Raw genomic sequence first — 25,745 nt, 5'->3', positions numbered from 1 at the left:
TTTAGCCAGCCGAGATACGTCGAGGGGCCAGCAAATGCAAACAATGTCGCTCAAAATATTAGATCTTGATGCACCATTTTCATGACTGCCGCTTCGCTGACCCAAGGTTCCATAATCTCTTCGATGCGCAGGGACCAGTCATCATCCCATTGTACACCTTGCAGGGCAGTGAAGTATTCCCAATAAGTCGGGAACCAGCCAGCCTCCTCCCAATCTATTACGCTGACGGTGAAGCCCTGCAGTGTATCCCAATGCACTACCACGTTCTTCCTTTGCAGATCTGAATGCGAGAAAATAGGCTTGTGACCAACTAACGCCCTTCCAAGATTTCTCTCATAGAAGTCGGCTTTGAAGCTATGCTTCTTCATCTTTGCCCAAGCAGACCGGAGGCTCTTTACCAGTGCCGCATTGAAGTTGTCTTCTGAGTCGAATGGACCACAAATTTCCTTGTCAGCATCGGGGCTGTAGAACAGATAATGGTGGAACCGGCCTTGGTCAATACTTCCGTAGAGCGGAGGAGCTGGAATACTTCGAATTGATGTAACGATTTCGTTCAATTTGGTACAAATATCGGACTTTTCGCAGTCCTTGAGTGTAGGCCACAATCGATCGAGTGACACACCAGGCATACGCTGCATGATCAGGCAGACATGGCCCGTACTTGCTATGCGATACATTGCGTACAGTTTCGGCAATCCATGGCAATTTCCTAGGTGGTACTCGAGAAATAGAAGTACCTGGCCTTCGATATCCTTAACACCCCGTCCGTATTTGACAATGAAGTGAGGCTCGACCGCAACCACCCTGTGATAAGATATGTCGTCTCGAAACACGGCTGTCGATTCGAAGAAACGAGACTCGATAGGTAAAGGGGCTGGTAGGAGGTCGGGTGGTTTGAGGTAAGGTAGTTGAGTAGGCGCCCAAGCCATGATCACTTTGAGCTGTAGGTTCCGTGCGACATAGTCGTGGCAAGATGCACGCGCGGACACTGTACAAGACAGTTGGCTTGTTGACGAATCAAGTTTAATTTTCGTAGTTATCGCTCTGGACAACGCGTTGAGATAGACTGTATGATGAACACGGTGGGAAGCTTATAATGTCCAGCTCCGTAAGTGAAGCGCCGCTAAGGGCGCACTAACTTATCGTGTCCCTGCGCGTGATGCCTTAATCACCCATTGAGCACGAAGAAACATGACACAGCGAGAATTCACCTTTTGGAATCTACCATTAGAGCACATGTGCGAATGACCGCAATAGCCTCTACAGGCTATCACGCGTCTCTCCGAGTCGATTTGATACCTGTAGAGCCGATGTTGCGGCCCTGGCAGGTAAGGACAAACAAAGTGTGCAAGCAAGCAACTTGACATGACACATCCACCAGATGCAGCGCCAGCCATCTAGCCGCGATACAGCAACGCAAAACGTGACGACAAAGCCTACAACTAAAGGCTGAGTTGCTGCTACCCCATGTAAGATTACGTCATGCACAAATGATTTTTAGGGCGCGCCAATGTGGTTTAGGCAGCAAGATATGCACTCTGTGCTAATACAAGATATGTTCACAGACGCCCATCTAATTTATGAGGAACACCACTTTCAGAAATTGAGCTTACCGAAGCCTACTCCTTCCTTACATCTAAACTCTCACTGCGCTGCATTGAGAAGTCTGAAAACGAAAACGCCATTTCGGTCATCATCTTGAGCAGAACTCTTTGTTTACATGTCGGGTGTTGAGCTGGCTAGCCTTGTCTTCGCGTCGCTGGGAATTATCAGCAAGTTTTTAACGAGTACTCTGTCAAATGAACCCTCTAGGCTTTACGACACCACTCGTACATGGCAACCTCTTCTCAGCCCGAAGGACAATTTTATCGAAGTTTTTGATATTCCTTTCTCCCCCGGAAAGTCTGCAAAATTGCATCTAAAAGCTATCAACGTCAGAAATCTGGATGATGTCTTGAAAGCTGTGCCAGTGCAAGAAGAGGGCTTTGTACGCGTGTGCTTTGCCGAAAACCTCAATGTTCTAAACAGCTCAGCCGTTGCAGTGCCTGCATTTGCTGGTTGTTCCCCCATGATATCACAATGGAACTCATCATCGAAACCGACCCGGTGGGAAACGTATTCGTATAAGCTATCACCTCCGCAGCCAATGTATAGAGTGGCCGAGAAAAGCTTTTATGTCGATTCTCTCTCGATGGCCGCAGGCACCATTCGACGAACGTTGAGATGTATGATTGATTCAACAGACAATAACCGAATGATCCGTAATTATACCCCTTCCACTCATCATGCTAATCGCTAACCGTCAGTCTATATCGACGCCACATCAATGATCCAGAGATTGGACATCCTTTTCGATGAGATACACTTGAGAGAACATGTGGTACCAAAGCTTTCCTCCGAGGCTGCTTATGCCTACCATGATCAATTCTGCAGTGATCTACAAAGTCCAATCCAGATTTATCCAACTCTAGGTGTGCAGATCGCTTCTGCGTCAGGTCTGAAGCAACTGATACTGCTTCGATATTGTCACGCGCTGATAGAGGACTACTCAAACTTGATCTACCCTCTACGAGCCGATTATGCGAAGCGGAAGGAGGGTCTGTCAGACACCCGCAGAACCACGCTGACGATGTCTATGCTGAAAGAGATCATAAGAGATGCATTCTTCTACGAAGAGGTGACCGAGCGCGCCGCCGAGTTGGCCAGATCGGTCAATACATTGGTTGAATGTCTAAAACCACTTCTTGGAGGTGCGATGAACTTTCCCGGTTTCCAGTGTCTTGCTGTTGAGCTTCAGTCGACTTGTACGGACATGGAAAAGATAGCGGTTACGATGTCAGCCACGCTAGATAACCACCTGAGGCTGTTCGAACTTTCCCGAGGCATGCATGAAGCCCAGAGTGTTCGTCTACTGAGCATTTTGGCGAGCATATTTCTGCCTCTATCTCTTGCTTGTGGATTGCTAAGCATGCAGACCCGATTCATTGATCTCCATGTTCTGCTGTACGATTTCTTTGGCGTTCTTGTACTACTCGGAACGATTGTGATAGCGATTCTCATTGTCTTGAGGTTGCATCAATGGTGGAAAGTGCTACTGTCACAGTTGGATCGAGACCAAATGTTTAGAAGATATGTCAGACCTAAAGGGCATATTGTGTTTCTTTGCTTTCTCTTTCTTGGTTGGGCACTCTTGCTCTCTTCGTTTCTTGTTGGTATGATCAAGGATGTTGATCTGGGACTCAAGATCCTCGGTTATGGTGTGTCCGCAGCGGCAGGCATTTGCTTTGTTGCTCTGATCGGCATCGCTGGCATTGCAATATCTGTCTGGTTGATTGTGTAATTCAAATTGTCTTCGTCAAGGATCTTAACGTGGCAACATTGGTCTGTATACTGGTGATATCGAATCATGGCGAAATAACCGGGCCAGAATTTGACAATACTGCATGGAGTACGTCGATTTGATAGACAAAGCATCGATAATTGCTATGTGAACCCCTACTCGCGATCAGGACTTAGCTATCACCGAGTAAAATCTTTCCGGATAAAAACTTCGCGGGGAAAAAGAGATGGAACAGCTGGAACAATTCCCGGGCCATTCGAACACTTTCGTCACCTCGTAAATCAGATCGACGCAGGATCGCCTATGCTGCTAGAGCCTTTCATCGGCCCCTGCAACCAACGCACCCTGCGCTCATCCCAGATGGTGTGCAAAGATACGCCATTGTGTCCAGAAACTTTACCAAAAAGTTGTGAGTTGGTCATGCGTTTTTTGGAGAATGCTGCAGATGCAATTTAGAAGTGTCGGCATGGCCGCCAAGTTTTACTAGTGCCATTCGAGGTGAAAAATGGGGTTGTACGCGAGCTCTTATATGACCAAGCCGGGAACTGCGAATACAATGTAGTACAAAGTTCTGCCTGCATATAACCCTGCATGAAGCCATCCCGCTATATCAACTCTAGTAAAAGGATGTTGCGAGTCCTCTCCGCGGAAGTCTTCTCACACTCACATCTGTGTATCAGCATGCTCACTCGGGGCTGATCCATTGTCCATGGATCATCGAGTGCCTGCGATATGGTAGTAGAAGCTGCCACGAGGCTGTGCTTGAAGACGGATTAAGAATCTTATAGATCTTCAGTAAACTCCTCCACGACACTGTGGTGAGGCTTTTCACGATTACTAGACGTGGAAATTAGGCTAGACGAGTATGTGACACCAATAGTAGTCTGTCGCGTCCGTAATTCGTAAATCTTTGGTGGGACTGGTGGTAGGTAGGTAGATCAACTGGGCGTCGATGTGGTATAACACGAAAAGTGTTGGTTTGCATCCGACGTATCAGTAATATGACTAAACAAGTTGCAATTCATTGCCAAACAAAGATCAGGATCGGAAAATACCAAGGAAACTGATATTAGGAAAGAAGCGACTAACGTGCGGGATACGGAGCCGAGGTCTATTCTAGTAAAGAGCAGATGCAAGGCTGATCTATGCACCGACAAGGTCGGTGTGTGTCTGACCATCTCGAAAGCGGACCCAGCAATGATTGAACAGCCTGACAACTGCAGCATGTCATGTCTGAATGTACTTTGTTGATCACAAATGAACTTCAAGATGGAAGATGGAAGAAGAGAGAAAGTTTGTTTGGTCATCGTGTTGTGAAGACCCGCAAAGAAAGCATGTGAAAGTGTCAATGGGTTCAACCACATGCGACAAAGTCGCTTCTGCCAATGATACATAGTTGTGATCGATTCATGTCTTGGGATCTTACGTGTTGGGTATCATACCTACTTTCGTCTGCTTCTATAATTTGTAGGCTGCGTCGCGTTCAACGATGCCGTGAACGTCAACGGTTGACTGATCTTCGCCAAAAGCCACTTGAAACACACAGTGGATAACATGCTAGTATACATTGTCGTGTTCGCGTTACCTTTCACAACGGGAAGCTGAAGTAGCAGGTTCGTATCCAAAGTTGAACTAGGGGTCATATCTCGTTCGACGTGATATTTCATCTATTTACTCCAGGAAATTCAAGATGGAACGTCGATTAGTGCGGGGAACATGATGTGCATGGCTTTCTGTATCTGGTCCTGATCAACCGTTTTGGCCTTGTGATTAGTTCTCGCTGTAGCAGGCGATAAGTCTCGCTTAAGCAAGGAGCTTGCAGTTGTGATTGGTGCGCATAGGCATCCCGTTGAAGCTGGGGGATACGGGCGGGAATAGCCACGCTTCCCGTCAACATGCAGGTGATCTTGGCTGCAGATCGTTGTACAACCGGGTTGTGATACGTTGTCATCGTAGTATTGCATCGTATGTCAAAATTTTGAGCGACGAGAAGGTCTGAAGTCAGGAAAGGTTTGCGAGAAACACGGGAATTTTGAGTTGAGCTATTCGAGAAGGGTATCGAGGGAAAAGGCGATCTCAAAGTGAAATGCATGGAACATGTATATAAACACATGAGAAGCCTTTTTATAGTGTCCATCTTCATCCATCAGATTTGTGTCATTCTTGGAAGATATCGATTCTGACTTCCAAACTTCTTTACTCCCTCGGTCATACCCCTTCTCGCAATATACAATGTACTTCTCCAAAGTCTTCGCCGTTGTGGCTATCGCACTCGTCGCCAACGCTTCGGCTGCTCCAGCCGTCGAAGCTGTACCAGTGCCTGTACCTGCAGTCTCCGAGGAAATCCAATTTTCTGCCAGAGGTTTCGGATGCCCGAATGACTATCCTTGCAACGAGCATGTATGTCTACAACGCATTGAGCACGGTAGGAAACATACTCTGACATAGATTCTAGTGCATTTCGCTCAAGGGAGGACGGACCGGAGGATACTGTGCTGGATTTTTATGGCTGTAAGCAAGTACCTTCCTGAAACATTAGTAACAATACCGACTAACGCATCCATATAAAGCGTCTGCACTTGCATATTCGGCAAGAACTAAGGCTTCATGTAGTCGGATGATCTCATCGCACTACAGCAGTGGTGATGCTGGGATGTTATCACCTGTCACTGTGGGGTAGCATTGTACATCCGTTGCATCATTGGTCGATAAAGCAATAAGTGTAGTTCTTATACTTTATTGATCCCTTCATGCCCTGTTATTGCTCGGTCACTATCCATCTTAAATGTGGTGTTTTGTAACTTTTCACATCCTTGCTGGTGGTCGACCGAAACGTGAATTTGGGTGCAGCTCTCGGTGCTTATGGCAGGAGTGCACACAGACGCTATGCTTGTGTCTTTGACAAATTGCAGTCACATAGTCGCTGAAACCTTAATCTAGTGTATACATTTAGTAATTGCTCAGCTATTTCGTTGTGGGTCTCCATTCATGTACGACGTGACTCGCCGATTTGTTCATGGAGAGCTTGAATGCAAGACAATGACCAAGACGGATATCAGGTAGATCAATAATCAGCAGTAAGCGGACTCCATAGATATCAGGTTGATGTTGCCGCGCCACAAGATCTGTATCGTTCAATTTCGTCTAGTAATTTTGACCGCAAATCGTGTAGTCAGCCTTCCTTGAACCCTGTAGGTTGGCCTCAATCGAGCATGAGTCAACCGTTGACTCACAAGCAACAAGCTATCAATCAAATCTTCTCACTTGCAACAACATCGACGCTGTCTGAAACCTTGTAATACTATGCCAATTTCTTCCACCTGGCTCGGTGCTGACTGTAGATGTCACTAGCCATGCCACTTGGAGCATGTGATGCCAATGACCCTGCTTCGCACCTAACCAGCACTGTCAATGATAGATCATTGGAACGTCATGCTTCTTTGTCGTGCTTGATATGGCGAGCCGTACACTACAAATTTATTACTTTTCACAACGTTCATTCCGAGGATGAACAGGATCTCAACAAATATTGTGTAACAAGTAGATAAAAGGTATAGTAACAATGGTATAGCATTGGACAATGAGCTAAGGTTCTAGGAGCCACCCCCCTATGTACCGTAACAAGCTTTACCATGTTCTCGTCATCATCAACATGTATAAAAGATTGGACATGAGATGATTTGCACCTAACCGAATTCAGTTCCAAGTTTGAGACAGGTCATCGTGGCATCATGAAGATACATGGACTTGAGGTTGACCACGTTTAGCAGTTGAGGTAGACGGCTACATGATACGTTAGCAATGCCGGAAGATAGTTGCAGAGAAAACTCACCGTTGGCGTACAAAGCGAATGAATCAGCATTGTTCAGGGCATTGGCAGTGGACAGTCTGGTAGCGGCAGCGTAGCCGTAGCCCAAGTCGTCTGTTCCTGGGCTGTAGACACCCGGAGCATGGGTTTCCTCGTGCAGGACAGTGGTCGCCTGATCCTGTCCATGGCAGGTCGATGACAGCGCTGGAAGATCGCTGAAGAAGATCGGGCAATAGGTGATGAAGTTCGCGGAGGGGACCGTGTAGGCAAGGACGTTGGATGCGCATCCACCGTACGGGTCATTGCAGTTGGTAGACGTCCTAGACGAGGTACCGCCGCAGTCAGTTGAGACAGCCCTCAAGCGAGCAGCAACTGTGTTCCTCGTGGCAGTGGTCGTCGACTTGAAGTATGTCGTGAGCTTTGTGCCGGCTGTGGCAGCTGTTGCCGCAGAGGTTGCAAGCCTTGCGCAGTTGGACAGAGCAGTCCGGACAGTAGAGAGGCGAGTTCCGGTGCAGCTTGAGCCAATGACTGTTCGCTTGGTGAGAGCCTTGGCGACCTGAGCGGCCTGGGCTCCATCGATGGACATGGCTAGCTTGTTGGACTCGTAGTTGAAGGAGCCGGCAAGCTCGGTTGAGCCCTCCTCAGCAAACGGAAGGAGGCCCTTGGCGAAGATGTCAAAGTCACCTCCAGCATCCAAGGTGTGGAGAGCAGCGGTCTCAACCGTCAGCTCTTTCGTCTCTCCAGCTGCCAAGGAGAGGAAGTCATCCGCACTGAGACCGGAGGTCAATAGGCGGACCTTGATACCCTCGAAAGGAACCTTAGCGCCTGGATGGAGGTTAGCGTTGCTTTCAAAAATAGAAATTGTGAGCTTATTCTATGACAGGGATGTCTGCAGTCGATATGGTCGGCCATGTATGTGCGAATTACACTTATGTACAAGCCAGAAGCTCGTATTTGTAACATGACATGTAATCAGGGGTATTTGCAACCTGCAGAGGCTGGAGAAAGGATTTGGAAAACTTACTGCCTCCCGCGGAGTACACCGAAACTTTCTCGACAGGGAGCTGCTCGTCCAAGAAGGTGCCCTTGCTGAGAAGGTTCAGGTTCTTCTCGCCGCTGTTGGTCAGAGTAACCTTGACCGCTGAGTTACCGGCCGCCGTAAGCTGAACACTGAGAGGTGTCTCTCGCTTGTTAACGTCCACAGAAGCAGCGGAGGCGTACGAAGCCAGAGCGGCGACAGATAGCTGGCTGATGAACTTCATAGTGAATGTATAAGAAGATACAATGACCTGAAGCAGAGAATATCTTGTCGGGAGGCTGAGGAGATCTGGAAGAGCTGGCGAGCGGTTGTTGATGGAGAATAGTTAGTGAAAGGTGAGCCTGTCTTTATACTGCTGGTCTGGCTATCATTGTTTGATCAGTGTTGTTCTGTCCATGCCACTTGGCCATGATTCTGAAGGAACGTGGAAGATTGCAGCCGATACGAGTGGGGTGGTGCTGCGGCATACCGGAGTATCTCCTGGAGAGATTGAAAGGATCTCGTGAATCAGACTCTTAATTGGTTCTACTCATAGGAACAGGGTAGATGTTTGTCGTGGCAAGAACAGAGAGCGGAAGCCGGAATGGATACGGAAGGTCCTTGGGTATGCAATTTGATACAAGCTGATAAGAATCATGCGTATGTAGTGTCTGCGAAGTGGAACAGCCTTCTCCTTCCTATCGTGCATGAAAACCTGTCGATCGTGTATAGCGATTAAGTCTTGGCGCGTTTTAAGCTTCTCAAGCTTTCGTCAGGCATTACACAAGCCTCCTAACATGCGATTTGCTGTGCAATTTGCCAAAGCCAAGCACCTTCCCGACATACCTAGGAATAGCCGGCGATGGTATTTGGCCAAGACGGAAGGTGGCCTTAGTGGTCTCATACAGCGACAGGTGGCTCAGATTAGCCTGGTCATGATGTCCTCGAAACGATTCGAAGCCGAAAAATCATCTAGCAGTGGCCTGACGTCCTTGATTTGTATCCTCATCATGCGGTCTGTTTTTGTCAAGTTGGGAAGGTGATTAAAAGTTCTCTGCTTGTTGGGAAACCCAATCCACCAACAATTCTTAATGTACCTCTGTCTCAGTTTGGGAGGAATGAAGCGGGTTGAAACAACCGAGTATGAAGACACACAAAGAGTTTGTCAGTAGAAGATTGCTGCCAAGTTCCGCGCGACTTATCCTGGCTCTTGGCGAGCGCTACTTGCACGTCAAAGCTACATGCAGTTAGGTAACGCGGGTGGGGCGTTCGGGGCGAACATCCTTCATCAAGTCGCGACTCGCCACAACTCTAACTAGACCTCAAGTGACGATCAAGGGCAGGTAAAGCGTAGTTTCATGTTTATGGAAGCCCTAACCTATGATAGCCAAATTATATTAGTTCACCAATCAGTACTTGCAGTCACTCGGAACTCGAGTTGATAGGTCACGTTCTTCGTATTGTCGGATGACAATCGTTATCTGTCATACCCATCCACTATTCAGCCGTATCGAGTCCAACTGATCGATAGAAATTGTACTAGTCCTAGCTTCTGATTGGTCAGCTATGTAACACATAAGAGCACCGAATAGGTCTCTCCGCGATTTAATATATAGAAGCGCCACTAACATGTTTTACCCCACTTTCCCCTTCCAACCAAGGCAGGTAGCTAATTCAACAGCCCACACATAGTCTAGCTACTTGATGTGTTTCGCTTGGCGGTGTGTTTTCCCAATCATACAGTGCTAAATCTGAGAATTCCTTGGTACCAGATGCATGGCATACTTACCTACATCTACGATGACTTCACTACTATCTTATCACAAATTCCTCGCGTTAAAAATCAGAGATAACATAGCACAAAAGCGATTGACTGCGCAATTGGCCGGACTATAGTGCGAATTCGAAGCAATCCGTTGGCGACAAAGCACCTTGCTCCTTCCCTTTACAGTTTGGCGTTGTACCCGCTGCCCAGGCGCTAAGAACATATTGCAGGAGCAATCACATCACTTTTGGTAATCCCGCCCTGTTCTCGTATACAGTATTCCTCTGGGGCGCTCAATGGCAAGCCTCTGGAACAGCCGGACAGCAATCATCACCGGCGTCGCCATAACTCTATTCGGCGCATTCCACGTCTACCAATCACCCAGCTCAACCTCTTTTACGATGCCAAATTCAGGCGACAGCTCTTCGAGCGGCGTACCGGGTCTGAATATGGAGCTTTCCCAGATCTCGCGGAACCCGCCAACGCTTCTCGTTACAGTGAAGAACAACAGCCCTGACACGCCATACACAATTTTGAAATGGGGTACACCGGTCGACTCCGCGGCACTGAACATTGGTGTTTTCAAGATTGTTGGCGAAGAGAGCGGGCACGAGGTCAAGCAATTGGGTTTGAAGATCAACAGGAAGATGCCACCGCCGCAAGAAGATTTGCTTACCGTAGCGCCTGGAAGTGAAGAGAAGGTTGAAGTCGTATTCGATAAGCCGTGGATGCCGGAACAAAAGCCCGCGAAATACAAAATCAAAGCTGAAGGAGAGTTCAAGGGTGTTTGGGACAAGCACAATAGGGATGTAAGAGAAAACGATTTGGAAGCCTACAGCGATAGTCCTTTCAGCGGGAGGAAGTTCACGACCAATGAGGTCGTGTTGGAGGTATGATAGGGACAATCTATGATCAAAGATGTAGCTTCGGGCACGGTCTTTATGCGTTTGATTTGTCTTTGATTCAACCATCAGTGGCTCTACTCTAAATCGGAATCACGCACTCGGGAAGCTAAATATACCGAGAATACATACCGAAATATCGAACACTCTGCGTGTTGTACATGCGTCCAAAGACCCTGCTCTCTCCAAGCATATACAGTGGCCCATCATGATGACTTCCAAATGCCGTTGAGGGAACCTATTCGTGAAGGACTTGTGGAAATGCTCCAAAAAGCAGCAACAATGAAAACTTTGATATATATTCCCAACTCATGAATCATCATACGTGGGTTAAAGTCGGAGTATGCATGTAAAGGAAACACCTTTGTTAGCTTGTTATAGCCTAATGTCATACATTCTATGCCAGTTCAACAACCTGCTAACACTACAATTACGAGATGTAGATTATTGCAGTACAAGATGTAAACTTTTCAGTCTTAACGAGTAGTTCCTCGTTTGGTAGGGATTGTGGGCTGTCCAATCAATAGTAAAGATCCCCAAGTTTAACCAAAGAGCTGTTGAGTCCGGAGACGCATCTTGAATTCGAGGAAGAAAAATAGTAAGTTTTCCTAGAGATCGTGCTCAGTTAAATAAGCTTGAATACCTCTTGGTGCAAGTTATAGATCTGATTTCCGTCTTAACTGCCCGCTGTTACATTGTTACTTTTTGCTGCGTTGAACTCGGTAGATATGTAGGATTACTGCTCTTTCTTAGACAAACACAAATCACAAGCAATCTTGTCAAAGTTCAACCGATTGATGCACAACCGATACAGTAGTTTGCCTTGACTTTGCAGCCACCTGCATCATCGAGGTACCAACTACTCAAATTAGAATATAAGCCTCGTATCACTAAACATATGGGAATCTACAGACAATATGGATACAAAGTAGAGATGACTTACTATCCACAAGCCTTGCAACCGGCCTTGTCGTATAGCCCATACGTAAACATGTTCCTGATGTCCTGTCCAAGCTTACCGGGGTAGGAGTTATCGCAAGCGTAGGCTACTACGTATTCTCCAGCTGAACGTTGCACCACTAGTAATCATCAGCTAATGTGGTGTGGTGACGTGAACTGTGGCGGCAACGATTCACATACGATAATCATAGTTAACTCCGTCACGAAATGTAGAGGCAACGAGAGCCTTGAAATTTGCACCCATCCAAGCCTGGCATCGTGGATCCCCACTACAGTCTCCATGGCTGCGTTTCTGGAGTGGTGAAGAGGGAGATGTATCGGTACCCAAAGGTACAGCATTGGCACTGAAGGCCAGTAAAGTAACAGATAGCGTGACTAGGCTGGAATATTGAAACCGCATGTTTGATATCGAATCTAGGAAAGGCAATGGCGTGACAGGACTGTAATTGCAAGGGAATGTCGGGCTTTATAAGTCGTCCAACGATCCAGTTAGGCATAGGTAGGACTTCCAAGTGTTCTTTAGCCTCATGCAGTATGCGATTCGCTGGTTGGTGCGCAGTTGTTGTACAGCATTGAAAATGCCTGATAGCTCGTTTTACTGTGGGGTCGTGCATGATCTCTGGAAAACGATTGTCAAAGTTTATTATACGCGAGGCCTGCAGTTTTGCTCATATATCAGGTCATACTCTGTTTTGGTATGCTTACCTGACATCCGGTTCCAATTTCAGTTCGTGTGCTCTCTCGGCGATATTTTTTTCTCATCGCCAGAAGAAAATTGTTGTCACGATGTCTGTTGCACAAAAATAACCTTTAGCGACTCGTATATGCATTGAGCGTTCCAGTACATTCAATACATATTCAATATGCATCGACTCCGCATCTAAATTGTTTAAGTTCAAGATTAGGCACGTAAAAAGTTTCTAGTCGGCTACTAGATAACATCTAGTATAGTGTTCCAGCTTTCATCAAGTGAGTTAAGCAATATTCCTACTGAACGAATCAACAATGTCGTGTTTGTGAACAGTGACGTTTTAGATCCTACTTGCCTATTTCCAGGACACACAAACTTTCGCATTGTTCTTTTGTAGGAGGATCTTTGACATAGCACGGGTGTGAAAAGCGTAGTCTGCAGTTTATACCATCAGGCCTAGTCCAATCTCTACGAACAATAATCACGCCCATATAGCATTGTGTGGCCTATTCTGAGTTCTTCAGGGAGAACTTCGGTAATTTCCCAGACATTGAACAGATGCTGATTTACCTTGTACCGCTTCAGATTGTGCTCTCGAGACACCTGCCGGGCCTTCGAATAGTTCTCCTCCGACATACCGCTCGCGGCGATAGTGCGCCTCACCGCGCAACGCCACTCGGTGAAGGCGACACTGCAAACCCTCGCGTACTCAAATGCGTTGCTCTAAGCAGTATTGACCCCAAACGTATCGAGGACGCGAGCATCATCAGCAGCGAGTTGTTGGAGCGAAGCCTCCTCACGAGTCTTGCAAGGAGCCAGTCAAGAAGAATGACAGCACGCCGAAAAAGGGGGCGCAATCTACCCGGGTCAGTCACGAAGCCATGGAGCAGAGAGAGCCATATCGAATCGGCACACAGCCATCGTTCTTCGCGTTGCGACAGTCATCGCAGTCGTCAAAATCGAACTTGCGCTTGCAGTAAACCTCATCGCTAAGCTAGAGCTTGATGAGCATCGCAAGAGTACTGTCAGGGCGAGATTTTGACTCCGTTATTACCGCATTCACATGCCAATGAGTAAAACCGCCGTCCCAGCGACGGAAGCCAATCGGGCAAGGCACGGAAGACAACCGTGAATGTTGGAGTACCCACGAGTACCGTCAAACTGACCTCTAGCTTCTCTCGACAGACTATTCTGACGAAGGTTGTTTTCGGAGCTCAAAAGGCGATTACGGAAATAGGGTGCCTAGAGCAGTTCGGGATGAACAGCAAGAAAAGATTGTCACGAACATTCTCACCTCTCGGCCGAACCTCAGGATATCACCAGGCTAAGGCCGGATCACACACGCTGCGTGCAAGTGTTCTTGCGTTATAAGTTTTAAATGTCCCCAACTTCTATGTATCCGCTCTATGAATCTAACAAATGTGTTTGCAACGGCCATAGAGTAGTTTATTTCGCTTATATCCTAATCAAAATATCTATCCACCTGTTCGTGTAAGTCTAAGGAATGTTCTAAGATTAGGCGCCTTGCGTGAGAATGCTAACTCAATCTCGTCCAAAGATTTACCCTTAGTCTCTGGCATCCAAACCATACAGACCACGGCAGTGAGCAAAGTACAACCGCCGAAGAGGAAGTAGGCACCATAGGTGCTGCGATCGAGAAGAATCGGGGTGGAAAGCGCGACGAGGAAGTTAGTGACCCAGTTACTTCCATGTGCTAGTCCAGTTGCGCTCGCACGCGTGCGTTGTGGCTGGCTTTCGGCGACAAATATTTTGATGCCAACGGCCCAAGAGATACAAAAGATAACAGCGAAGAGATAGATGGAGACAATGACGACCCATCGGCCGGCACCATAGGTTTCGTGAACCGCATTACTCGCGTAGAGACCGCCCATCAGAAACATAAGGAAGGTAAGCCCTAAGCCACCATAGATGGTGCTCTGGCGTCGACCCCATTGGTCGGCCCAGATGAGAGCTGGGATCGTGACAATGAAGATCACTATGGCGGATACACCAGATGCTAGGAAGGAAGCACTGGATGAACTGAGTCCGGCTCGTTGGAAGAGTAACGGAGCATACTACACACAAATGAGCTCAGACTCGAGTCTTCGAGATAACAAACTCACATAGAGAATTCCATCGATACCACTCATCTGCTGCATGCCCAAGACGAATATACCAAGCATTGTACGAGCACGAACATCCGGAGCAAATGCATCCAGTATGCCAGACTTCTTTGTGACTGGAACAGGGCTTGAAACGATAGGAGTTCCGGGTTGTCCAATTGGATCACCTGAAATGGCAGCGGACATAAGCGCACGCTCGTGCCCGTTCTCGATCTTCTCGCGATCTGCGCTGTCTACTCCTAGGATATCCCACGCTTTGGCCACGTCAGCCTCTCGATGACGCATAGCGAGCCATCTCGGGGATTCGGGAAGCCAGAACAGTGAGGAAATTGCGAAGATGAAGGAGAATGCAGCAAGAAGCACGAAGGGAAGGCGCCATGCTAGTGATGACTCCATGTTACGTGAGCCATAACAGGTGAAAAAGCCCACGACTAGACCCACAGTGTTTAGCAGCTGAGGCAAAGATGTAAGGGGTCCTCTCAGGCGAGGTGGTGCAATCTCGCAGATGTAGCTGTAGAAGGTTAGGCGTCTGCGTAATCACTGTCTGTATGAGATTCATCTAACTTACACAACTAGATTTCCCAGAAATATGCCCTCGCCAATGCCTTCAATCACTCGACCCACGATAAACATGGCCAGATGCACAGCGGCCGCTTGCAATACTACACCAAAACCGAAAATCAGGCCACCAAGGCTGATGCCTTTGGTTCGTCCAACTGCATCCGCCACTCGGCCTGCAAAGAAGGATGAAATGGCGGCAGGGATCAATATTGACGAGACAATCAAGCCGTGCACAATGGCAGAAGCAGTGCCAAAGTCAGCTATGTACTTATCCATGACAGTGACTGGTCCGATGATGGATGTGTCCATGCTATGCAGCTTATTAGCTAGGGTGACTGGCGTTCTAGGTTTGAGACTCACCCGAAGAGGAAACCACCAAAGGAGCAGAGCACGCTAGAAACAATGTAACGTGAGGGCCATTTGAGATCAGTGAGTCTGCGCATATTGAGGCTGAGGTTCTGGTAGATTGCGTAGATAGGTGGATGGGAATCGTCGGCTGACATGGGAGCGCGTCGGTTTTAACGATTTCGTGTACCACGTGATCTGGATGTCGTTATCGTCCGATCGTTGGTGGCGCCTGCGTCCAGTCCGCAATGGGGAAATGCACAGTCTGATAAGAAGAGCTATAGCTCTCTCAGTGGTTACTCTAGTACTGAGACAACTTAACGCTAACCATTTACAGTTCGGACGGATTCGAAGGCCGCTTGGACGGAGCCCCTTGCATATCTTCTCTCGGCTAGAGAACTGCGGCCTGCTAACCATGACATAGTAATGCTCACTACACAACCGCCCGTTGTGCACACCCCAGAATCGACCTAGGCTCATCCCGCAACACACCTCATGCCTCCTCGTCTCTATCTAGTTCGACACGCGGAAGGCCATCACAATGTACATGTAAGAAGCGCATAACATTACTCTGGCCCGTTAGTATGTAGCATGCTTACGCCAGCAGCATGCTGTTCACATCAGGGATGCTACCCTCACTGAAGAGGGCAAAGCTCAGTGTCGCCAACTGCACGACACCTTTGCTTATCGTGAGATCATCGATCTCGTCTTGTCATCGCCTCTTCGCCGTGCAATCCAGACTACTGTCCTCAGCTTTGGGCCAACGCTGTCTCGCAAGAAGGTGCCTTATCTTCTTCTTCCTGAAGCTCAGGAAGTGAGCGGTTTCACCTGCGATGTCGGCCATACCAAACAGGAGCTCCTTCAGGATCTTCCCGACCTCTTTGCCAACGAGCCTCTGCAATTTGATCGGGAGAAGATCAACTTGGATGCTGTGAAGGAGGGTTGGAACTCTAAGGCAGGTTTTCCTGATCTATCTGTTTTTTGCGGCCTAGAACAACTTCCTAACACGTCTCTGATAGACGAGATACTGGGCTCCTGACAAGATCAGGGTCCAACAACGCGCTGCTGATTTGAGGACCTGGCTCTACCTGCGCTCCGAAGCTCATGTGAGTGCAAATTTGTTTTCACTTCCCACAGCATGTTACTGGCTGGTTGAGAACTACGCCGCAGATTAACCAGCGAAACGGAGAACAACTTTGGCTTTGTTGCTGCATTTGCGATGCCTGCTGAGGTTCTACTTAGAGTGGCACAATGCAGGACATATTCTGCAACAACTTGCTGACGGATGATCTATAGATTCTTCTTGTCACGCATGGCGCATTTCTGCACTATCTGACCGAAGACTGGACCGGAGATGATCCTGCTCGAGGTAAGCATTCGACCCTTGTGCTCCCAAACAGCCAGAAACTTGCAAACACCTTGGTACTTGAGACTAATACTCTGACCAGGGACCGCATATTCAAACTGCGAGGTCCGTGTGTTTGACTCCACATCAACATCTTCCAAGAAAAACGCGCATATTGTTGAAATCCCGCAGACCCGAGATGCGCGACCTGCTGGTATCTCGAATCAGGATCCGCACGTCCAGTCAGAAATCAAATCCGTAGAACTGAGAGAGCTATAGCTGCATAATAACAGGCGTTTATACTTGGCTTAAATTTACAAGTTTCGTCATTATATCCGTGCGCTAAAGCGTGTTAGTTTCAAATTGGCATAGATTATTCTAGTTATAGTTATGAGCGTATAAATCATAGCAAACACAACCCCATGCCCATTGTCCTCAACTTTATAAATACGGTAAACACAGTCTACATTTATAATCATAAGCATTTGAGGTAGACTAGTTTACTAAACAAGATTAAACCATCATCTGAGATTTTGTAGACTGTCGTCTTGTGTATCTTATCACCTGATTCTATTTGCTGCTACGTCGGCTCTAATTTTCACGACAAGATTACCCAGACGAACGCCCCTAAAAGTCTGACAAACTCTCACCTAGGTGTTAGGCTTCATACTCAATCCTCCACGGGGAAACGTCTTAACCCTTACCTTGTGCTGTGTCTAGGCTTGCTTGAGCTTATCCCCGTTCAAATTGGGTAGGATCCTGTACTCTCCCAGCTTCCCAATCGGGAGCGGCGCCCGCAGCTTACCATCACGGGTAGCGGTGGTGGACGCGGTTGCCTTGAGCATCAGATCCTTAGTGAGATCGGGCTGATCAAGCGCATGTTCCAGATCAACGATGGCCTTGAGTAACTCGTTTGTGTGCTCCTCGTCATTAAGGCCCAAGACATGTAAGATACTGACCTAGAAGCACATGTTCACGGAGTTGGCGTGGCAGTGGAGCAGCACTGGATTGGGTGCAAGCTCAAGCACAGGCGACCACGTGTGTCCGAAGTACATGACGCGATTCAGATTCGCCTCGCACGAGTTGAGCATTTCTTCGCTGAGTACCTCGACAATGGCTGCGTTGTATCAGTACCACTCAGTTATGGAAAATGTAGGAGGAGACCAGGAGATCAACATACAGACACGAGTGATTTCGTTGCTCAACTTGAGCTTCTTCTTTGAGAACCCATTCGTAAGATAGAACTTGTTGTTAATTGAGTTGAATCCATTGGCATACTCAACCTTGAATATCTCCAAATCAACACAGCGGGATATCTTCAATGATTCCAGCAAGGCAAATCCGAATCTCGACCTCGGGTAGAGACTTGAGAAACGTGTTGTCGATCATGGTGTGGATAGGTTCGTGGAAGCCACCGAGACGGGTCTTCGGGACATTCCAGTTCTCAGGAACACGGTTTGATATAGAAGCGTCGATGAGGTCGATTAGTGTCGTCGGAACAAGAATGTATAGCGTACCGCGGCGGAACACAGCGCAGGCAAATCGAGATCGCGTCTTAGTCTAGTCGATGGATCAAGGTTACAGAGAAATGTGCGTAAGTGCATATGTAGTGTAGCAGTGGTTCAACTTGACCAGAAATGTTCGATGTCAAGCTCTGTTACAGGTTCGCGGCGAAGCTAATTATACCAAGTTCTTGAGACTGATACACACATTCAACTGAGACACAGAACTAAAGGAGTTAAATGTGCGAATTTAGAAATATAACAACAGAAGCAATTTAAATATTTACTGATGAAAAAAATAAATTTTATAATAAAAGTCAGTTTCAAAGTAGTTATCTTACCTCTGCTTGCTCACGTTGTCGTGAAGGACGATGACGGGCATCAGGTATGGAAGGAGATTACACAGCGGTCAAAAAGGTATTTAACGGGGTACTATACCCTGCGCGAGTCCTTAAACTTATGCAGATTTGTATGCAATAGCAATCAAAAAAAGTGCATGTCCGCTAATGTATGGGTTCAAGTAAGACTGGTCACTGGTGTTCGTCAGGGACCAATGTAAAACGACGCTAATCTACAATAGGTACGCTAACACTGAAGCCTAGCCGGATTCAACTTTCTCCTTGTAGAACGCAGGGGTTGCAGGTTACATACCCTTTTCGCTCAGCATCATCTTCGTCAATTTTCCAATAGACCTCGGGAGCAACCCCGCGATGGAAAGGGCCACGCACGGAAAGACACCTGCGCCTTACGGACAAGCTTGCACGCACTGCGTAAAAGCCAAATCCCGATGCATGCTGCGCGAAGGAGGCATCTGTGAAAGGTCAGTGGGACGTTTACACGTTCCGATGTTGAAGTCTAAGTATTATTCTGTTGAGACCGGACTCCATCGCATTACAATGCGAAAGTAGGGAAGCTACGTAACTGCAACCTTGACTGACACGAGTGCAGATGTCATCGACTCGACAAAGAGTGCATCCCGTCGTCAGGTGTGCGCAAGAAGAGCGCCAAGAAGCCTGCAGCTTCGAGAAGGACACAGCTAGAAGACAAGCTTGATGACTTGGTGTCTATACTTCGCACACAGCATGCAAGTCCACAACAAGATCCTACAAAATTTCAAGCTGTCACCTCGCGCTCCCTTGACTTCACTCCACAGCGAGATGGCATGGAGGCCACGTGCGGCCAAAGTATCACTGAGGAGGAACTCATGACATTTCGCTGGCTTCACCTGCCACACTTTCCTCTAATACACCTACCGTCAAACATCTCAGCGGAACAGCTCGATCACGAAAAGCCACTACTTTCCCTAGCCATCAAGACGATTTGCAATAAAGCATACTCTTCACAGGCTGAGCTAAGCAAGAAACTGCGGGAAACAATAGCACTGAGGATGATAGTCGAGGGGGAGAAGAGCATCGACTTGCTACTGAGCGTGCTGACTTGCATGACATGGTTAATCTCCTTCATCCTTGAGATTTCGCTGCTGACCCAATCAGGTCAATATACTTTACCTCTGGGAAACAATTTCTTGGTATGTTAGCAGGACTTGCGCGATCGCTTGTCAGCGACCTTCGACTCGACAAGCCCCAGAACCCCTCCTGGTGCCCAGCTGTTGGTCCTTATGAGGAAGACAAGACTGTTCGTTCCAATGAATCTAGGCGCGCTCATATAGCATGCTTTGCGCTCAGCACAACGTAAGTGTACCTCGATTCAAGCTTTTAATGCCTTACCATCTCGGTGGAGTGACAAAAATCGTTACAAGCTTAGTCGTTGACTTCTGCAGAATCTCAACCACGTTCAAGTATGACATGATGCGATGGTCACCACAACTCGAACAAGATTGTTCCCAGTTAGTCATAGAGGCAGACGCTGAGGGAGACGAAATCCTCGTTTCCATGGCTCGTATCTCGAGGATTTGCCTACAAGTAGCAGACGTGAACCGGCATCTGAGCGATAACAATGGCACGCACGCCACATTGCACATCACACCTTTGTTATGTTCGCTTGATCAACTCAGCAGCACGTTCTCTGGCGAGCTGTCAAGTCATTGTAAGACATTTCGTGTAATTTGAACTATTGAAAACTTACACATGCGTCAAAGCCAGTATCGTCGCATTTACATCTACCGCTCGGATAAGCATATACGAGCTCACCCTCCTCCACTCACCAATCCAACCCGCTCAAAGCAACATCATCCTCGATTGTAGGCGTATCGACCATCTGATGGCTTGCTTGCAGTTATGCAAGCAATGTGCGGAGCAATACCTAAATTTCGACTTCATCAATATTACAACACCTACGAGTCTTGTTTTCACACACTGTATTAGAAACCTGCATAAGCTCGCAACACTACCAGACGCTGGCTGGGATTCAGCAATCGTACGCCAGACAGTGAACATTGTTGGACTGTTGGACCTCTGTGCAGCAGGAGCAGAAAGAGCTGATGCAAAGCTCAAGGAGGAAACAGGTAAGGATAGCGTTTTTGCCATGGCGGCAAAGTCCGTCAGAGATTCAGCGCCGCCAAATTGGCGGTTGCCGAACCCAGAGCCTCAGAATAGTGGAGATGCGGTGATAGAAGGGTGGACCGGTACTGATGCCCTGGACCTTCCGTTTGTAGACTTCTCGGATGACTTCTGGCTGAATACCCCGTTCTATCTGTGATCATTAGCAGGTGCTGTACGGCGTTCTTTGGGCGAAGGAAATGTCTCGGATGAAGTAGGTTAATGCTAAGAGTATCGTGGATCCCAATCGACATTTCGAAAAACAGTTGAATGAAGGGTTATCCTGTGGGCTCAAGAATTGGAAACCATGACCGTATTTAGCCAAGGTTTGGGGGTTCCCCTTGAATGGTGCAGACGTATGGCCAAATGAATCGACAAACCGAGGTGACAAAAGTGGCAAATTATTCATGAATGCAATAATAGATGAGCAAAGGTTTCATCGTATCTCTTCGGAGGCGTGAATAGTCGGTACTGTGGAGCGTTTTCTCCACCTCCGGCCGTGTCTCCTTTCGCAGTACTGATTGACTTGGGCCGAAGTTCGTTGGTAGAGCTGGAGACATCGCGAAGTCACTCATCATGATCCGGCTGATGGAAGGATTTGGATAAAACTAATGCGATTGTGCCACAACGCCCTGCAAGCGTAACATGACGAACTCGTTGATGAGTGCGATGATAATGTTGTTGGATATCATACACTCGGAGATTGGTGAATGGCAGGTGTGTCTCGGGAGTTTTCATCTCCACACGCAAGATTCCAGATACTCCATTTTGAGACTTCAATATCACGTGCTTGTAGAGGAGTCCCGTTACTACTAGCGTTATGTGTCTTGAAGCCAAAAGTGGCATCTATGGATGTCTGCACTATTGTAGGTAGCTACATGCCGAACGCATTGTGAGGTCGACGCTATTAATTGGCCAACGCCTTACACATTCTTTCGAAAGACGAGCTGTTGGTACAATGTACAATTACAGGACGAGATATCATTCTATCTTCTCGCAGCCAGGACCGGTGAAATACCAGCGACATATTGCTTCACTCCGTAAGTCAACCCCTAGCCCTCCACCTTCTCTGCTTGGACCTCAAGATCTTGTGTCGGCTTTGCTGTCTCTTTCTTCTTCCGAACGTCAACCCACCCCATTCCCAGACTCAAAAGGACTGCTGCGCACGAGAACCCCACTAAGATGCAGAAAACGTTGCGTAGACTCTCCGAATAGGCTACTAGTATACCATTGAGCTCCTCTTCGTGCCCGATCACCAAGTCACGGACTGCGTCAGCGCCAGAACCGGCATTCAATACAGCTTGCGGAGAGACCGATGGAGCATACCGGCGGATGGCTTTGGTGAGTGTTTGCGCAAAGACGGCATTGATGATCGTGATGCCAATCGACACGCCAAAATTCTGGATGAAAACAAGGATGGCCATGGCGATAGCGATCTGGGGAGGCGCGACTGCGTTTTGGATTGCAACGAGAGGCTATAACACGTCAGTCAATTGCATGCCAGGTCTCTTCACACCGGGTATACTCACAAGCTGCAAAATAACACCGCGACCTACTCCCATGACTATCTGGTACCCAATCCACTTTTCAACACTGGTCGTCGGCGAGAATGTCGAAACGAGACCGTTGCCGACGGCCAAGATAACGCTGCCACCAAATGCCCAGGGAAGGTAGTATCCCAACTTCGATACTGAATCTCGTCAGTAGTTACAGCGCACAACTCCGGTCATCAACGTACCGAGCGCTCCTGTGCTCATGATGAACAGCAATTGACTCAAGATGCTGGGCAGCACGTGCACACCACTCAAAGACGGGCCCTCACCCTTCACGGCTTGAAAGAATGTCGGGAGGAAGTTACTCGCCACCAATATGCAAATCGCATTACACATGCCGAAAGCGTAGCTCACCCACACGATGCGTATCTTGAGGAGATTGCCCGGTATCATAGCCCGATCGCCCATCTTCCACTCCCACATGATGAAGATCACGAAGAGTACGCCAGAACTGACTAAGCAGCCAATGACAGTCGTGCTATTCCAGTTATACGTATTTCCAGAACCGAATTGTAGGGCGAGTATGAACAGGATCGAGGGCGGAACGAAGAGCACGAAGCCGAAAAGGTCGAGCTCGGGAGCGACCTTGCGTAGGAGAGCGAAAGAGATGGGCTCTTTCTTTATGACCTCAGGAAAGTGGATGAAAGTCAGAGTGAATGCTGTCACCCCTCCTGCGGGTAGGTTGAGATAGAAACCTGTATGTGTCAGCCTCTGACTGACTCCAAAAGGTAGTAGGGACATGGAACGTACACCATCGCCAGGTTACATGTTCTGTCAACCCACCCCCGATCAATGGTCCCGCTACCATTCCCATCTGCGACACCCCAAACAGTATCCCAGTGTACATCGGGCTCTTGCTCTTCTCCACACTTGCTGCTATGATCGTAAGAGCGCCATTGAAAATGCCGCTTACGCCTAATCCAGCGATTGCTCTGCCAACGATGAACACCGCCGATGAGGGAGCCAAGCCACAGACCAGAGAGCCAACTTCGAACAAAAAGACGAAGGAAAGGAAGACGGATTTCGTGTGGAAATGGGTGTACAGCTTGCCCGATAGCGGTTGCAGGATTGCCGCTCCGAGCGTGTAGGCGCCGACGTACCAACCCACGTCTGAAAGGGAGTGAAAATCGCTAGTGATGTAGGGTATGGCCTGTGGATATTAGCCGTTGCTTTTCGGATCCCTGAATGGGTGTTACGTACAGTGCCAATGATGGATGTGTCGAGGAAGGAGAGAAAGGTCACAAGGGTCAGACTGCCAAGAAGGACGGCAAGCTTGAGACCTTTGACGTGGTGGCTGGCCGGATCATGGCTCTTGGTGGCGAATGGCTCTGTAGTAGTTGTTGATGCAGGGGCACTATAGTCAGGTTTGTTAGAAGTTGAGGACATAGCGCTGAACAATTTGTAGATACTCGAGCAGAGTTTGGCAAGGAGAACTCAAAGGAGATAAACCTAAGTAGTGGAGCTAGACTCTAGTCAGGGTCGCTGTTTCTTATAAGTAGATTGTGCAGATCACGACTGTAAACAATTGAGCGGAATTGGTAACGGTGAAACGCGAATGCCGCTCGACAAAACCCGCGCGACGAAACCCGCGCGACGAACCCCGCTCAATGAAATCTGCTCAATAAGATCCGCTTAACTCTCTACGTCAATTATTCCCTTCTTATAAAAAGCAACACTACAATAAAGTACTAACTACGTAGTCTGTGTATAGACAGGACGTAGTAAATTAATAAATAAGAGATTAACCTTAAGATTTAGCCTAATAAAGAAATAAGTATACTACACTATATATTATAAATATACTTTAGTATCTTTTACCTGTTAAGTATACTAAGTATATAAGGTATTATAAGTTAAATAAAAAGTACTTTAGTACTACTTTAAGTTACTTTTTCGTTCTTATACTATTTATAAATCTATAGGTATACTTAAACTATTATAGTGCTTTTTAAATAGTTATATATATATTATATCTTATTTAATCTATAATTTAATAGCTAAATCTACGTTTCTTTTACTATTTTATATAGTACTATATATATAGCTAGTATTCTACTAAAACTAGACTAATAGTTATAAAAGATATTAGGAAAATAATTTTAGTATAACGTAAATTAATTACCTTACTATACTAAGTATAAGATATTTTCTATAAAGCCTAGATCTAGCTACTTAGTAGATACTTTCTTATTATAAGTAGCCTTATTCTTACTAGCCTAACCTATAGTAGTAGTTTATTAATATACAGCCTTATAGTAGTATTAAAGTGTATATTACGTAGTATATAGTCTACTTATATAGATTAAAGTATTACTTTAAGATATAAGTTATTTATAAAGTTAATACTAACTAAAAAGTAAGTACTTTATCTTAATTTTTTATAGTAAAAGATCTACTAGAGTATTATACTATAGTATAAAATCTACTATAGTTTTATATAATATTTAAGTAAAATTTACCTAGTTTATATCTTTTTTACTACTTTTATTAACTTTAGCCTACTATTACTAAGATTCTTTTAACTATACTAGTGCCTTCTTCTTTAACTTTCTACTTATTATCTATAGTAGTATACTTATATTAGAGTACTATAGTTTTTTATATACTACCTTAAATTTATTAATATTCTTAAAGCTTTAGTATAAGCACGTAGTAAACTAGTAAGATATAGTTTAAAAATACTTTTATAAGCTAAGAGCTTAAACCTACTACTTTAAGAACTAAATAATTTACTAAAAGAGTTTATAGAAAACCTTCTTTTCTAAGCTATATAATACTTAGAGAATATTTATTAATTTTATAAAATCTATAGTTATTTCTTACTAATTAAGATAATTATAGTTATAGGTATAAGGTAGATTTAATAGTACCTCTAACAAAGTTAGCTTAAATAAAGTAGTTATAGTTAGAAATTAATAGTTTTAGAGCAGTTAAGTTAGTATTAGAAATAAGTAGGTAAATCTTTATTACTTAGTATTAAAGGCCTATTATAGTTAAGTATACTAAAACACGTTTTCTACTATATATATATAGAATATATTATATATACTAATAGTAACTATACTAATATTTAGTAATTTAACTAATAATTCTTTATAAATACGTTAGCCTAAAATAGGTACTTATAAGCTAAGAAATTAATAATACTATACCTAGGTAGTAAATCTCTACTATTATATATTATAAATACTATCTTAAATATAGGAATTTATACTATACTTTTTCTTTTAGTATAATAGAGTAATAATCTAGGTAGAAGAGTTAGGTTAAGGTTAGAAATTATTTAAATTTTCTATAAAGTATAGCTCTTATTTAATATTTTCTATAACCTAAG

At 46.2% G+C, this 25,745-nt stretch overlaps 12 protein-coding genes across 12 annotated transcripts; 5 read left to right on the top strand and 7 right to left on the bottom strand.

Moving 5' to 3' along the window:
• Positions 1-50: 50 nt before the first annotated feature.
• P153DRAFT_380862 (uncharacterized protein) lies at positions 51-929 on the bottom strand (the record flags this gene model as incomplete). The annotated part of the gene is made up of 1 exon (XM_033669976.1): positions 51-929. One exon carries the CDS (start codon positions 927-929, stop codon positions 51-53), a length of 879 nt encoding a protein of 292 aa, XP_033528059.1.
• Positions 930-1,026: 97 nt separating this feature from the next.
• P153DRAFT_96679 (uncharacterized protein) lies at positions 1,027-1,502 on the bottom strand. The gene is made up of 2 exons (XM_033673522.1): positions 1,212-1,502; positions 1,027-1,150 (listed from the first exon to the last, which is right to left on the bottom strand). The coding sequence occupies exons 1-2, from the start codon at positions 1,395-1,397 to the stop codon at positions 1,124-1,126; spliced, it is 213 nt and encodes a 70-aa protein (XP_033528058.1). The 5' UTR covers positions 1,398-1,502; the 3' UTR covers positions 1,027-1,123.
• A 111-nt stretch (positions 1,503-1,613) lies between these two features.
• Positions 1,614-3,549, top strand: P153DRAFT_96699 (uncharacterized protein). The gene is made up of 2 exons (XM_033673523.1): positions 1,614-2,261; positions 2,307-3,549. The coding sequence occupies exons 1-2, from the start codon at positions 1,721-1,723 to the stop codon at positions 3,338-3,340; spliced, it is 1,575 nt and encodes a 524-aa protein (XP_033528057.1). The 5' UTR covers positions 1,614-1,720; the 3' UTR covers positions 3,341-3,549.
• Positions 3,550-5,572: 2,023 nt separating this feature from the next.
• P153DRAFT_380860 (uncharacterized protein) lies at positions 5,573-5,941 on the top strand (the record flags this gene model as incomplete). The annotated part of the gene is made up of 3 exons (XM_033669975.1): positions 5,573-5,740; positions 5,796-5,851; positions 5,911-5,941. 3 exons carry the CDS (start codon positions 5,573-5,575, stop codon positions 5,939-5,941), a joined length of 255 nt encoding a protein of 84 aa, XP_033528056.1.
• A 1,162-nt stretch (positions 5,942-7,103) lies between these two features.
• Positions 7,104-8,410, bottom strand: P153DRAFT_380859 (neutral protease 2-like protein; the record flags this gene model as incomplete). Its single annotated transcript, XM_033669974.1, has 3 exons — positions 7,104-7,123; positions 7,173-7,973; positions 8,173-8,410. 3 exons carry the CDS (start codon positions 8,408-8,410, stop codon positions 7,104-7,106), a joined length of 1,059 nt encoding a protein of 352 aa, XP_033528055.1.
• Positions 8,411-9,964: 1,554 nt separating this feature from the next.
• On the top strand, positions 9,965-10,987 carry P153DRAFT_362753 (uncharacterized protein). The gene has a single exon (XM_033667211.1). It carries the CDS (start codon positions 10,228-10,230, stop codon positions 10,825-10,827), a length of 600 nt encoding a protein of 199 aa, XP_033528054.1. The 5' UTR covers positions 9,965-10,227; the 3' UTR covers positions 10,828-10,987.
• A 632-nt stretch (positions 10,988-11,619) lies between these two features.
• P153DRAFT_352941 (uncharacterized protein) lies at positions 11,620-12,193 on the bottom strand (the record flags this gene model as incomplete). The annotated part of the gene is made up of 3 exons (XM_033666405.1): positions 11,620-11,692; positions 11,777-11,912; positions 11,974-12,193. 3 exons carry the CDS (start codon positions 12,191-12,193, stop codon positions 11,620-11,622), a joined length of 429 nt encoding a protein of 142 aa, XP_033528053.1.
• A 1,679-nt stretch (positions 12,194-13,872) lies between these two features.
• P153DRAFT_306102 (general substrate transporter) lies at positions 13,873-15,640 on the bottom strand. The gene is made up of 4 exons (XM_033664624.1): positions 15,529-15,640; positions 15,176-15,478; positions 14,608-15,118; positions 13,873-14,559 (listed from the first exon to the last, which is right to left on the bottom strand). The coding sequence occupies exons 1-4, from the start codon at positions 15,609-15,611 to the stop codon at positions 13,960-13,962; spliced, it is 1,497 nt and encodes a 498-aa protein (XP_033528052.1). The 5' UTR covers positions 15,612-15,640; the 3' UTR covers positions 13,873-13,959.
• Positions 15,641-15,771: 131 nt separating this feature from the next.
• Positions 15,772-17,310, top strand: P153DRAFT_392334 (phosphoglycerate mutase-like protein). The gene is made up of 5 exons (XM_033671140.1): positions 15,772-16,062; positions 16,121-16,468; positions 16,533-16,619; positions 16,810-16,882; positions 16,962-17,310. Exons 1-5 carry the CDS (start codon positions 16,009-16,011, stop codon positions 17,135-17,137), a joined length of 738 nt encoding a protein of 245 aa, XP_033528051.1. The 5' UTR covers positions 15,772-16,008; the 3' UTR covers positions 17,138-17,310.
• Positions 17,311-17,574: 264 nt separating this feature from the next.
• Positions 17,575-18,247, bottom strand: P153DRAFT_380855 (uncharacterized protein; the record flags this gene model as incomplete). Its single annotated transcript, XM_033669973.1, has 4 exons — positions 17,575-17,817; positions 17,887-17,975; positions 18,039-18,150; positions 18,212-18,247. 4 exons carry the CDS (start codon positions 18,245-18,247, stop codon positions 17,575-17,577), a joined length of 480 nt encoding a protein of 159 aa, XP_033528050.1.
• A 1,332-nt stretch (positions 18,248-19,579) lies between these two features.
• On the top strand, positions 19,580-21,287 carry P153DRAFT_96620 (uncharacterized protein). Its single transcript, XM_033673521.1, has 3 exons — positions 19,580-20,051; positions 20,141-20,406; positions 20,459-21,287. Exons 1-3 carry the CDS (start codon positions 19,891-19,893, stop codon positions 21,016-21,018), a joined length of 987 nt encoding a protein of 328 aa, XP_033528049.1. The 5' UTR covers positions 19,580-19,890; the 3' UTR covers positions 21,019-21,287.
• A 425-nt stretch (positions 21,288-21,712) lies between these two features.
• On the bottom strand, positions 21,713-23,944 carry P153DRAFT_330045 (efflux pump protein). The gene is made up of 5 exons (XM_033665420.1): positions 23,612-23,944; positions 23,162-23,561; positions 22,597-23,106; positions 22,388-22,548; positions 21,713-22,333 (listed from the first exon to the last, which is right to left on the bottom strand). Exons 1-5 carry the CDS (start codon positions 23,795-23,797, stop codon positions 21,911-21,913), a joined length of 1,680 nt encoding a protein of 559 aa, XP_033528048.1. The 5' UTR covers positions 23,798-23,944; the 3' UTR covers positions 21,713-21,910.
• Positions 23,945-25,745: the final 1,801 nt, after the last annotated feature.

Source organism: Dothidotthia symphoricarpi (genome assembly GCF_010015815.1).
Source record: "Dothidotthia symphoricarpi CBS 119687 unplaced genomic scaffold P153scaffold_2, whole genome shotgun sequence".
Taxonomy (NCBI): domain Eukaryota; kingdom Fungi; phylum Ascomycota; class Dothideomycetes; order Pleosporales; family Dothidotthiaceae; genus Dothidotthia; species Dothidotthia symphoricarpi.
Note: the sequence above shows the minus strand (reverse complement) of the source record. Positions and strands in the feature narration are given on the sequence as shown.

Bases quoted from the DNA above. Each gene is read 5' to 3' on its own strand.
- P153DRAFT_306102 (XM_033664624.1), bottom strand. From the start codon at position 15,611: ATGCGCAGACTCACTGATCTCAAATGGCCCTCACGTTACATTGTTTCT. The intron at 15,479-15,528 runs GTGAGTCTCAAA...TAAGCTGCATAG, and splicing joins TTTGGTGGTTTCCTCTTCGG to CATGGACACATCCATCATCG. The intron at 14,560-14,607 runs GTGAGTTTGTTA...ATTTGTGTGTAG, and splicing joins GTATCGATGGAATTCTCTAT to TATGCTCCGTTACTCTTCCA.
- P153DRAFT_96620 (XM_033673521.1), top strand. From the start codon at position 19,891: ATGTTAGCAGGACTTGCGCGATCGCTTGTCAGCGACCTTCGACTCGAC. The intron at 20,052-20,140 runs GTAAGTGTACCT...TGACTTCTGCAG, and splicing joins TGCTTTGCGCTCAGCACAAC to AATCTCAACCACGTTCAAGT. The intron at 20,407-20,458 runs GTAAGACATTTC...CATGCGTCAAAG, and splicing joins TGGCGAGCTGTCAAGTCATT to CCAGTATCGTCGCATTTACA.
- P153DRAFT_96679 (XM_033673522.1), bottom strand. From the start codon at position 1,397: ATGGCTGGCGCTGCATCTGGTGGATGTGTCATGTCAAGTTGCTTGCTT. The intron at 1,151-1,211 runs GTGAATTCTCGC...CATCACGCGCAG, and splicing joins CTAATGGTAGATTCCAAAAG to GGACACGATAAGTTAGTGCG.
- P153DRAFT_96699 (XM_033673523.1), top strand. From the start codon at position 1,721: ATGTCGGGTGTTGAGCTGGCTAGCCTTGTCTTCGCGTCGCTGGGAATT. The intron at 2,262-2,306 runs GTAATTATACCC...GCTAACCGTCAG, and splicing joins AGACAATAACCGAATGATCC to TCTATATCGACGCCACATCA.
- P153DRAFT_362753 (XM_033667211.1), top strand. From the start codon at position 10,228: ATGGCAAGCCTCTGGAACAGCCGGACAGCAATCATCACCGGCGTCGCC.
- P153DRAFT_392334 (XM_033671140.1), top strand. From the start codon at position 16,009: ATGCCTCCTCGTCTCTATCTAGTTCGACACGCGGAAGGCCATCACAAT. The intron at 16,063-16,120 runs GTAAGAAGCGCA...TTACGCCAGCAG, and splicing joins AAGGCCATCACAATGTACAT to CATGCTGTTCACATCAGGGA. The intron at 16,620-16,809 runs GTGAGTGCAAAT...GATGATCTATAG, and splicing joins ACCTGCGCTCCGAAGCTCAT to ATTCTTCTTGTCACGCATGG.
- P153DRAFT_330045 (XM_033665420.1), bottom strand. From the start codon at position 23,797: ATGTCCTCAACTTCTAACAAACCTGACTATAGTGCCCCTGCATCAACA. The intron at 23,107-23,161 runs GTACGTTCCATG...TGACACATACAG, and splicing joins ACATGTAACCTGGCGATGGT to GTTTCTATCTCAACCTACCC. The intron at 22,334-22,387 runs GTGAGTATACCC...GACGTGTTATAG, and splicing joins GCGGTGTTATTTTGCAGCTT to CCTCTCGTTGCAATCCAAAA.